At 42.5% G+C, this 13,197-nt stretch overlaps 1 protein-coding gene across 6 annotated transcripts in view; it reads right to left on the bottom strand.

The window, feature by feature from the left end:
- The window catches only part of LOC145987634 (uncharacterized), a 529,186-nt gene that overhangs the window by 299,590 nt on the left and 216,399 nt on the right, over positions 1-13,197 (bottom strand). For all 6 annotated transcript variants that reach the window (XM_083122088.1, XM_083122085.1, XM_083122086.1 and 3 more), the window contains one exon: positions 8,189-8,410. In XM_083122088.1, coding sequence (XP_082978214.1) covers positions 8,189-8,410 — 222 coding nt within the window. The remainder of the gene's footprint in view (positions 1-8,188; positions 8,411-13,197) is intronic.

Here is a 13,197-nt window from a genome sequence, read left to right as displayed (position 1 = left end):
GGGAAATGATTACTGGTACAAAGAGTTAACCATAAAGGTGAAGCAATAAGTACAAAAGAAAGAGCATTGGGTTTAAAGTGAGACGTCATTTGTGGCAGCGTATCCCATACTACAAATTGGCCGTTGTTTTACCTTACGTAATGAATCCTGTAACAACGCTGGATTTTCGTGTGGATTATTTTACTTCTATGAGTTTGCAATGCTTTCTTCATGCACGTGGTTTTGTTTACGGAAGGTCTCAGGGTTGGTGATTTGAACTTTAGGCATATGTATCAGAATGCCTGCACTTATTCATGTACAAACTCAATCTCTTAGCAACCGAAGATCTACCGGTTGGTCCCTAAACACTTTATGCAATTACACCAATGCTAAATACTAAATACTAAAATTGACGTCATAACATTTGAAGAGTATTATATTTTAATATTATTTCTATAATACATTTATACATCTATTATATTTTAGTGTATATTTATTATATTTTCAACGTGCAACTACTCAATTATACTGAAGCATAACAGTTTAAAAACAGAATGTTAATTAAATAATTAAAGTTGAGCAAACCACCCTGTGACACAGCTGCTAACCACTGCAAAGACGTTTTCAACTAGAGCATCCCGCTGCCAAAGACGTAGATTGGCTATTAATAGACTCCCTCACCCGAAAGAACAAGCGTAGCAACGCGAGCAACACCCAGAGCGGACAATTGATTCGGGCGACGCCGGGTACTGGGTGTGTGGCCGTTATGCATCAGCCGCTTGTGGCCAACCAATAATACAATGCTCGCGTCGGGGAACAAGGCCATCGCTCACGGCACGCGAGCGCGGAAAACCTGACCTCGTACATCATGAGAAGTGGATTGAGTGGGTGGGCCCTTGCTCGTTATTTTTTCCCTCTCGTTTCTAGCACTTTGCTAGGACCCTACTAAATATACTGCTCAAAATAATTATGGGATCAGGCAAAAATAAGTAGGGGATCAGACCAGATATCAAAACTTATGTAAGCATAATAATACCAGATCCTTTATTTCATTCTGAGCTTAGTTACAGCAAGATATGCTGTCATGATACCTGATGTTAATGACATTAATGACATGTGACGCGATATGACAATGAGAGCATCAGTAAGAGAGGACAAAAAAAGCACAAGAACAGACACAAACAATACAGCAAATCTCCTCTAGTACAGTGTATTGTCTCCCCTAACGGCCAACACTTATGCACACCTGCGTGGTATGGAATCAATGAACTGTTGGGGGATACGTCGCCACTCTGCCAGAAGTGCAATTTCTAGCTCTGCACGAGTTGTGGGAGGTGCTGATCGTACTGCAACTTGTCGGCCTAGTGCATCCCAGATGTGCTCGATTGGATTTAAGTCTGGAGAGCAAGCTGGCCAGGGCAGACGCTCGATACCCTCCTGGTCCAGCATGTCGTCCACTAACCCAGCTCGGTGTGGACGAGCATTATCATCCATGAAACGGAAAGAATCACCAATGGCACCAGCATAAGGCACGGCGTAAGGTCGGAGGATCTCGTCTCTATACCTTCGAGCTGTCAAGGTGCCATCGCGGATGATGTGCAGGTCCGAATGTCCACCATGTCCGAATGTCCACCCACACCGTCAGTCCACCGCCACCATATCGGAAGCGTTCGTGCACAAAGCTGGGTTGTTTCGTGTTGCGCGTTCCCTCCAGATGAGAACACGTCGACTTCAGGTTTCACACTGAATCGCGACTCATCAGAGAACAGAATGGACCTCCATTCGGCATGTCCCCAACCACGATGTTCCTCCGCCCAGTTTCTACGGGCTCTAGATGTTGCAACGTTACTGAAACACACACACCATGGGCCTACGTGCATAGAGACCACCTTCATGAAGACGATTCCGGACAGTTTGCGATGATGACACTCTGCGTCCCGTTGCTGTTTGCCTGGCACGTTGCATTCTGCCCCCTGTTCCGACGGGCTCTGATTAAGAGAAAACGGTCCTCCCTCGATGTTGTTGCTCGTGGACGACCTTAGCCTTGTCTTCTGCGAACACTTCCTGTTGTTTCAAAACGATTCCATAGTCTGGAAATCACACTTTGCGACACTCCAATGGCGTGTGCTACTTGGCGTTGTGACTGCCCAGCTTCAATCCTTCCTATGGCTCTCCAAGCAATAGCTTCCGGTAAATCACGTTGGTGCGGCATTGCCTTTCTCACCTGAACCTTTGCCTTCCCCAACTGAACTGTATCGCTAACCAGAGACGACTAGCATACAACTCCAGCACGCACACACTCCTCCCCTCTACCCTTTGATATCACCAGTGCAAAGGTTACGTCATGTTTAAAGCATTGGAACTTTCCTTTACGGGGCTTTAGCAGCTGATTGTAGCTCATACAGGCGCTGACAACATATCTGGTCTGATCCCCAACTTATTTTTGCCTGATCCCCTAATTATTTTGACCAGTGTATAGCTATAGTGGGGGAATTGTCTATAACTAAGTTGGTTCACTTTCTTTTATGTATATAAGAGTATTCTATGTTGAAAAGAAAACAACTAATATGCACTAGCATTCCGGAAGGGGTCATGGTGACACCTTCCACCCCCATCCTTGGAAAATGAACCTCAACTAAAAATGTGTCACACAATTTTATTTCAGTCACAATAATTTGTTAATTATTAGAAGCGCGTGGTAGGAACATGATAACATCAAGCTGATGGTTTACCCTTCCCCCCCTGAAAAATCCCTTCCATGTCCCTGCATGGAAAAAATCCCCCAGGACGTCCATGAGCACATACATACTGTTATTCCTTAAGAAACATGAAGAAATAGCGAAGAAGAACTTACCTACTCTTATTTCCGGGTTAGAATCCCGCCCTGAGAATGGGTGTTCTTTGTGAGTGACATCATCACTCATCTTCGCGATTAGTCCAATGTGGCACAAAAGCGAAGTAAAATAAATCTGTGCACATGAAGGTACAGCGGAAGCGGATGCATAAATATTACCAGGAAAACTGTCCATCACTATTGTCATCCATTGTCCTGATACATCTGTCGTAATATTTATGCAATATGTGACCGCATGTTGTTCTTATGAGAATTCCTCCAGCGAATCACATTTAATCTAATTAATAATTCATTAAAGCAACTAGCATTCCTCTTTAACAATGTTCTGAGCTAAAATAAACTTTTTAATTGATCTAGGAACTATTTGATTTGATTTGCTTTATTTTACTTAGCTTTTTGTGCCACTTTTGGCTAATTTGCAAAGACGGGGATGATATGATGAAATTGATGAATGGACACTCGCAAACACTCATGCCCACGCCAGGATTCAAACCCAGTACTCCTGGCGTCGTAGCGCGATGTGCTAACCACTCCGCCACAGGGGCCGGCTACGAGGAACTATTATTACTAATTTCAATTAAAGTCTCAAGTAGTTAGCGTGATTAGTTTTCTCTACCGCCCTGCCATCTGGAGTAAAGTTCGAAATGAGAGTCTTTTGTACGACCAAGAAACTCAAGTTTTCCGTACAAGCATATATAGTCAAAAGCTTGTCACACGTATTAGGTAAACATTAGGCTATATTATCTAAATTAATCTCTTTTCGAGGAATAATCGTCATTTTTGTGGAAACAAAATAATTTTTTAACCTTGAACTAGTCATAAATTCTGAACATAGTAAAATTACAGTTTCTAAGGAAGAAACTCGATAGAAGGATTTACCATGAGAATCAATGTGAGAAAATGTCGCACTTTTTCAATGCGCACACCAGATGTCACTAGGTACTTAGGCGCATATTACACAATGCCTACTCTTAGCCAATCAATTAGCATGTCTGAAAGGTAAACAATTACGTTGTGTCTGAAGGCAAATTAAGAGTAATATACCGTGGGATACTTTAATTGGCGGTCTCTAGCTTGCGACATAATTGGAACAACACCTCCCTGACTCACTGCAAATCATCAAAGAATGACTGTTCGTTCGCCATGCAAAATTATGTCCATGAATTAATGCTTGTTATTAACCACGCGAGATTGAGAAGCTAGGGAACAGTCCTAAGCATTTAATTTACAGTCACCAGTTGTCAATGTTGGCAGATTTATTATCCTTAAAAAATTGCCAATACAGTCCAGAGCAACGTTCCTGACCTACAACATGAAATATGGCGAACAATTATCACTTGAGCCACAAAAAACAATAAGGTAAAAACTGTCGCGCGAAAAAGAACAAACTGCTTGCAGTGCAATTAAAAATCAGGTACGTATCTAATTATCTAATTTCGAAATTTTAAAGACAGTTCTAAGCTGAAAATTGATGTTCAAGAACAGGAATGAATTTGTCATCATGACCTGCTGTTCTCTGATGAATTGCACCAAGGTGGATGGGTAACAGGTGAGTCAATAACGGGTACCGAATGGCCAATGGACAGCGTAAACGATCTGATACGGAGGTTTGACCAGAATTGTGAATACGCGAAAGTATGTTTGTGATAAAATGATGTATTTTGAAATAGTAACCAGATCATACTTATCCCAAATATGCATTTTTGTGTGGCAGATATGATTTGATTAGTGTAATGCATCTCGAAGCTAGGGGTCCTAAGTTTGAACCTTAGATAAAGTATGGATGTGTCATTACGTTTGTCCTGTCATGTATGTCACTATTTCATTCTCATAGTTGTAATTGAGCCAAGAGGTAGGAAAGCGACGTAAAATAAACAAGATAAAAATCAGATCGTGTGCTCAAAACAGTAATTACTTGTCAACACTGCCTCTGCAATTTCACAATTGCTAATGCATGGGTTAACTAATCTTCAGTTAAGAAACTTTCAACGGGAGCTATAACAGTTATCAGCAGATAATAATTACATCCTCAAACTTTCCTCGACCTGACCTGGCAAAGCTGATCTGGTTTGGTGCACCCACACAAACTGTTATGCTCATAATCTCCCCCAGATCCACCTACAAGCAAAACAACGCGTTAATCGTACAATACGCGAACAGCGTCCCGAATTGCGGCGATTCCAATTTTGTTTTCAACTGCAAACAATCCTTGATCTATTTTTCACTGAGCAGGCCATTCTCATTGGACGCTTGCCAAAAGGAGTTTAGAAGGCAACAACAAACCACAAATCGAGCGAAGCTGACGTATGGGCATGTAAGACTTTTCCTACACGCCTGTTTGGTCAGCGTAAATATATTCAAATGAGTTACTACACGTATAAATCTTCCTGGACTCTTGTACAATACCGAAAGCTCTCGCGATATTTCTTTTAAGCAGACGCAGATCACCTATCAATATGGCTGGGCAACAGAGATTGCACACACTTGTATCGAAGTTACTTATTCGATAACTATCTCAAATCGTGTACAGATTTAAATTGAAATGCAGTTCGTTACACAGGATTTTAACCAAAAACACTACTCACAATTGTAACAGTAAGCCTGGAATTAAATAATATTTTAGTACTTTATTTCAGTTCCTGTTTATAACAGTGGTATAATAGTTCAACTTAAGGATGTGCTTCATATTTTACGCAAGAAGTAAGACATCTTCATGACCCCTTACCCTCCCTTAAATGAATCACTACATTGACTTCATACTATGGATATGTGCACGGATGCTCTAATAATACTGAACACTGAAAACATTAAATTCGAAATCTATCACAATAATTTTGAAATGATTTTGTAATAGGAATTAGTAATTAAATCGTCATGAAGGTGTGCGTAGCATAATTAGCAGAAAATCTTTGTGTAAAATTACATAAATCTTTCCTTTGTTACACTGGGGTGAATCAGCGATTTCAAAAAGCAGTTCACCACAATAACAAATTATAAAAGTGATAGGCAAATTATCGGAGGAGCTTGCGCTCCACAGGTGTAAGTTGGCACCACTGTGTATGTTGCAGATGAATTTTGATTTGAAGGAGAACATTTTTTGGCAACTCCTTCACTACTCTTCATTTATTTAAAGACTCTAATCACATTATACTGACATCACAAAATAATGAATTATGCGAGTACAATTTATTCGACCCAACTCCGAGTGAATTTACATTTTTCCTAGACACCATTCTATAAAGCAGATCATTGACTTTACCAAATACAGAGGATTCCCTGACATTTGCTACGACACACTGCGGCAAGCTGCCCGGCATCAGCGCTTGTCTTTCCAGGTGAACGGGTCAGCGACAGTCGCTAGAGTCGGCTATTAAAATTACATTTTTGCTATTGTGTACTAACCTTGACTACAGAAGGTGTTGAAAATTATGTCCCTCTGCTGCAACACATTCCTGGCATCTCCGAAGGAAATTGGCATTTACACTTACAAGTTCGTCTACTGTAATTCTCCCGATTTTTCGTACAATACTTTCTTTTAACGCACGGATTGTCTTTGTATACTTTATTTCCCCATTTTTATTTCCACTTTTATTCAGAACTGACCCTGTTACTGTAAACTTTTTTTACGAGGTTTAATATAAGCGACTGTCGCGGACCCGTTCACCGGGAAAGACAAGCGCTGATGCCGGGCCGCTTGCCGCCGAGTCTCGTAGCGAATGTCAGCGAATGCTCTGTAGATGACGTTTTACAAGGAGAAGAATGTCTTTCTATTTTTCAACAATAATATAGATGTTAATGATTGACTTTCTTCTTGGTTTTTTCTGTTTATTTATTATAGTATGATATATATTTTGCATGTAAAGTTGTTTAAGGGCTGGAAACCAGTATTCTAATCTCCCTCTCCAAGAAGCACAATGCGTTGTTGCTATTTCGAAATTGAATTAAGAATTGACGAACTTCACAATATTTAATAACATTTATTTAATTATTTCTTTCAATATAATTTTATGGAGATCCTGCCCCTTGCCCTCCAAATGAAAATATTATGGCAACATTACTGTGTAACAGAAAACATTGCGATTTTTAACCATTTTTAAGCACAATTAATTTCCACATGTGCGTAAGCTTACGTTGAATTTCCCATGTAAAGCATTCCTTAAATAAAAAGACGCTCTATAATTGTGGATTAAATTCTCAACTACTAAAAATATCCGACGGACCACAAATACGCAAACATCTAGTAACAGAGAGTATGGTTCACTGGTGGTTGACTTGATGCCAAGATACAGTGGCACTGGTCTGTTATGATTAGAACTTACGGCCCTATCTTGAAATTTACCTTTCATTTACCTACATAGTAACTTGATATTCCATTTGCGATGTTCTACAGGTTAATTTTCAAATTCTGTTTTAAAATATTTATTCTTCACATCCTTCTCAAATGTTTTCTGAATACTGTTGACTGATTTCTTATAACCTGCTACTTTCGATGATGCAATCTTGGAATATCTATCTTGCAAACAATAAAATAAACAGTCATGATGCGAGTGATCTACACATGCCAATTGAAACTTTATTCAACATTATCGTGCTATCGTGGCATTTCTGCGTGTCTTCAACATTCCGTACGTTACTGCCATCTACCGCCGAGGTTGAAACTTGCAACGACAGATTGCGCGAAGGGAAGATTCAGTGATGTGCCGCAGACTATAAGTTTACGTCTACATGCGTTGTCTACACGTAATCTACGCGTAGATTACATTGGTTCGTAGTTTACATAGAGTACGTAGACAATCTAAAGTGCATTAAAATTAATTTTCAAGGCTTTCATGAAAGGAAAGTGACATTTTCAACTATATTGCTTCCTAACGAAATCAAAAGAACCCTATTTACAACAAAATTTCTCGTCTCTTCTATTATCAACTATAGATGAAGATAAATAGTATGCAAAACACAACAACAGATGGCAGTCGTGAGCCAAGCGTGGTCTTTTTCTCATAAAACACTAGAATATTTCATATATTAGGTTTCTTCCTAGGTGAGAAATTGTTCAAATTTGGAAGAAAGAATATGAAAAGTTAGCCTTACACATCAGCAACTGATACGCAGTATAATTTTCTTTTAATTCCACGGTGCCCTTTGCTAAGTTATCACCTTACGCCATGTTGTTTACATAGATTACGTAATCTACGTGTATAAAATAGTCTACGTGTAGAATGTAGACTATCGTTGTTTACGCGTAGACGCACATCACTGGGAAGATTCCCCGCTTCAAATATGAGCGCACAATTTCTCGTCTGGTACTACATGTCTGTGGCTTCGTCTATTTAGTAAAAACATTAAAATCACACTTACGGTTTGTCTGGACCAATCAGCCTCGGCGCCGTAGTGGACGAGGCGGGAGTGACGGTAACTTTGGAGCTGATGTCGCTTCTTCCGACCTCGTTGGTGGCTGTGCAGCAGTAGATGCCGCTATCTTTCGGTGAGGCCCCCACCACAATGAGTTGCACCGTTCCTTCATTGTCGAGTGTCATTATGGTACGTCTACTTGGTCGAAGTTTAACTCCATCCCTGTGCCTGTGAATAAACAAGAACACTATTATAAACAGATCATATTTAGCAAATCAAATCCCTATATGCCATAATTATTTATTTTGTGGCTTGCTTTGATTCTTGGAAAGTCGTCTGTAAGAAAACGAGATGCAAATTTTAGAACTCGCTATGATTTGTAACCAGAATCTAAATGTAGTGTACAAAACTTTAAAATATTCAGTGTCAGACATGCGGCTACTTTTAGAGACAAAAGGACTTTAAGCATTGCCATAGCTGTGCTCTGTATTAAGAAATTTCCATAAAGTATTACAGAATAAACTATTAAGACGACAAACATAAGCGCATTATTTCTGACGCTACAAACTGGAACAACTTTTCACAGCTCTCACTCTGTTCCCTTGATCTTTGGTAGGAATAGTGATAGCATTGGGAACGAGCTAATCAACAGCAACGTTTCACACCTTAGCTGCATGACGGGTCCCACAAGCCTATGTTCGATTGGTGAAATCCTAAAGCGACACGTGTCAGTAACACGCTAAGCAATAAATGCAACATTTCGAACCGAAGACACATGACAAGTTGCACCTGTAGTTTGTAGCTGGACTGAGCCGTTTTTTCAATACCGTGCATCGTGTCGCCTGGGTCTGTGAAATCGGGTCTAACTTATCGCACAATTCTCAAACACCTTTCCCGTCAAACCCCATCTGCATCAGCTTCTGACGTCAGCCTAAAGGCTTCCGTTGATAAGTTAGGCATGGCAGGTTTAGATCTCTCAACGTAATACATTTATGGTCAAGCCCTGAAAAAGTGTAGTTATGCTAAAAGCTCTAAACCCAAAATGCCTAACCCAACAACGAAATCAACCAGCGCTTACAAGACGAAAGGCGGGACTTGACGAAAAATGATTGATTGATTGATTTAAACTTTTTGGGTACGTCGGCACTTAAGGCCATTCTGAACCCTTCCAATATATTCGGAGAAATATCCCCCTACCTAAAATTCTCACTTAAGTGGTTAAAACAAGGGTTGTAAAAAGCCCCTTGCTATAATTAAAAGTGCAAGGTTGTAAAAAGATCTCCACAAGACAAACACAACACATTAAAAGTCAGAAAAAACTAAAAGCCTCCTTACAGACGGTGGAAGAGTCCAGCTCTTTGCAAGAAACTAAAAACGTTTGATAAACCCAAGAGAAAAGACAAACAGCCGGAAAGGTTAAAAGTCTGCCGGAGGTAAGCAAGATCGGCACATTCAACGAGAATATGCCGAATACTTAAAACAATTTTGCAAACACGACACAACGGAGGGTCCTGCCCTTGCAGCAAGTGACCATGGGTTAGACGGCTGTGTTTAATATGCATTCTGGTTAGAAGAACTTCTTCTCGGCGAGAGGGACGGGACGAGGAACGCCAAGCACCTATGGTGGACTTAATAGCGTGAAGCTTATTCCCCGTTCCCGTATCCCACTCGGCCTGCCAAGTGTCAAGGAGGGAACAACGAAGCAAATTCTGCAGGTCTTTAGCTGGCAAAAGGTGGACGAGAACGTAGCCATCTGCATCAGCAGACTTGGCGGCACCATCAGCTGCTTAGTTCCCTTGAATGCCCGCGTGGCTAGGGACCCAACAGAAGCGTACATCGGTACTGGCAGATAAAGACACAAGCAGTCTCAAAATGTGTTGCACTACCGGATGTCGGGAATACGGCGAATCCAGAGTCTGCAACACGCTGGTCGAATCAACGCACACAAGGACTTTCCTCTGACCATTGACGTCTGCAAAGTCCAGTACCTTTAGAATGGCGTACAACTCTGCCGTATAGATGGAACAGGCAGGATGTAGCGAGTAACTGGAACTTTGAGAGTCTAGGACGAAGGCGCTACCAACTGATTCGACTGTCTTGGACCCATCCGTATAAATTATATCAAAATTTGGGTGCTTCGCGCGAAGCTCTAAAAACCGCTGCTGGTATACAACCATTGGTGTTTCTGCCTTTGGAAGGGTGGTCAGAGAGAAATCGATCGAGGCTGCAGGAAATTCCGAAATCAGGAGAGGCGGAATGAGTGGAGAGACTCCAGAAAGATCACTTTCAACACCAAGTGCTGACAGGATCTCGTCTGCACGAACACCAAATGGTCTAGTGACACTAGGGTGGAGTTCGTACATTACCAGCCTACTATCGTCTGAGACGGTGTAATATGAAGGATGTGAGGGCATCGAGCGATGATGGAGGAAACAGTTCACTATCAGTTGCTGTCTTCGCAGAGACAGCGACGGCTCGGATGCCTTCACATACAAACTGGCGACTGGACTGGTACGGAAAGCACCAGAACACACACGAATACCAGCTTGGTGGACGGTGGCTAGGATGCGCAGCATAGATGGGCGGGCGGACGAATACACAACACATCCATAATCGAGCTTCGACCTGATGAGTGAACGGTACAGGCAGAGCAGTATCAGCACCCTACGAAGTATGAGATAAAAAGCATAGAAGGCTGAGAGCACTCAGACAAGATAATTTTAACTGGCCATGTTAATTTCTTGTCAAAAATGAGACCAAAAATCGGGCCTCATTCACGAAGCGCAGGGAAGATTTCGACATGTACAGGTCAGGATCAAAATGACATGTACGCTGACGACAAAAGTGGACACACACGGATTTCTCGGATGAGAAGGTGAAACCTGTTTGGGAGGACCACTCAACCAAACGGTTTATCGTCAGTTGGAGTTGACGAGAAGCTCACGCGAGATTCCGTGAGCGACAAAAGATCGTGAGGTCGTCTACATAGATGAGACCATGTACAGGGTCAACAATGTTTGCCATAACACTGTTCACTGCTATGGCAAACAGAGTCACACTAAGTACGCTGCCCTGCGGGACACCGTTCTCGTTCATGAAGATCCGAAAAGGAGTTCCCAACACGCGGAAAGAAAATCTGATAAAAGTTCTAATTAAAGTACGCCATTTGGCCACGGACGTCCCAAAAATGAAGCTGCTTGATGATGCCGAAGCCACGTTGTGTCATAGGCCTTTTGGAGGTCGAAGAAAACAAACTGCTAATAAATGTTCCTTGTTGAGAAATGCATCCTGAATATATGTTTCCAGCTGAACCAGATGGTCCAGCGTGGAACGGTTGGAGCGAATACCATATTGAAAATTGCTTATCAAAGAGTATTCCTCCAAAAACCAGGTGAGACGTTTGTTGATCATGCGTTCCATCAACTTGCGCACACAGCTAGTTAAGACAATAGGCGTGTAACTCGAGGCTGTGGTGCGTTCTTTGCCTGGTTTCAAGATGGGAACAATAATAGCCTCCTTCCAGAATACGGGAAATAGGTCCTCCAACCATAGCCTGTTTAACACCGTGAGAAGAGCATTTTTGGCTCTACTGGGCAGATGACGTAGCATCTCGTAGTGGATCCTGTCCACTCCAGGAGCTGTGATCTTCGAATTCCGAAGTGCCTGATCGAACTCCCATTCGGTGAATGGAGAGTTGTATGGCTCGGGGTTATGACTTCGAAAAACTAGAGGACGTCGTTACTGACGGTCCTTTTCAAGACGGAAACATGGCTGCTAATTTTCCGAACTGGAAGCTTCAGAAAACTGTGTGGCCAGGATGTTTGCTATGTCTCCAGTATGTATCTGTATACAAAGTTCCGTCGTGCTCCAGAGCACTCAGAGGAGTCGATGCACCACCCTGGTTCAAATGAGTCGACGGGCACGCTTGATGCGGAACTGCTCGAGGTTTGCGGCAGTGTGGTTCCTGTTCAACTGATCTAGGGCACGATTGCGGTACTTGATGGCTGCACTGATCTCCGCAGTCCATCAGTGGACTGGGCGTCGCCTCGCAGGTCCACTGGGATGTAGAATGGAGGCGCGAGCAGAATCGAGGACGCGTGACACGAAGATACCAAGGCCGTCGATTGCTGGCAAAGTCGACGCAAGATCAGTATTAAGATCCACTGCACGATCAAAGGGACCCCAGTCAGTTCGACTGAGATGCCAGTGAGGGAGTTGTTCAGGAGAGCGCTGGAGATGTTCGAAGTTGAGTAGAAGAGGGAAATGATCGCTCCCACAGAGATCAGTGTGGACGCTCCAAGAGGTGGTAGGAGCAAGGTTGGGACTACAGAAGGACAAGTCCAAAGCAGATTACGTGCCTGAGGACGGACTGAAATATGTGGAAGTTCCATGATTCAGCAACGCTAAACCTGATGCCTCACAGAATTGATCTTCAATTTGACCCCAGGGCTCTGTATGCACGGAGCCCCATAAACGATTATAAGAATTGAAATCGCCCAAAAGATCCATAGGGGACTGGAGTTGTTCGAATACAGAGAGGAGGTCCTCGAAAGAGAATCGCTCCTCGCTTCTGATATATACACAACACACAGATATTTGCTGTGGTAGATGAACCCGCACAGCAACAGCTTGGAGGGGGGTGGTGAGAAAGATTGGCGTCGAGTGGATGGAATCTCGAACACCTATTGCTACACCACCGTGCGCACGACGACTCTCAGGAAGCTTGTCCGTGCGGTACAGTGTACACCCATTTAGTATTGCTGGTTCGTTTGGGCGAAAGTGTGTCTCGTGGAGACAAAAGAGGACAGGGACAAATTCAGAGATCAACATCTGAAGTTCTTCGAGATTCGTGCGGAAACCGATAAGGTTCCATTGGAGACAATAAGCCATAGCTGTAGGTATGATACTTACCTTTTACGGTAAGGCGTACTCTATTCCTAATCAATATCACCTTGATAAATTCTTCATCCGCTGCTTCGTCCTGTATCATGTTCTCGGGTAAGGACAAAGAGGGC

The sequence above is a fragment of the Lepisma saccharinum genome, chromosome 5 (assembly GCF_977018435.1).
Source record: "Lepisma saccharinum chromosome 5, izLepSacc3.1, whole genome shotgun sequence".
Lineage (NCBI taxonomy): Eukaryota > Metazoa > Arthropoda > Insecta > Zygentoma > Lepismatidae > Lepisma > Lepisma saccharinum.
The sequence above is the reverse complement of the archived record's forward strand: the minus strand, read 5'-3'. Positions and strand labels throughout refer to the sequence as shown.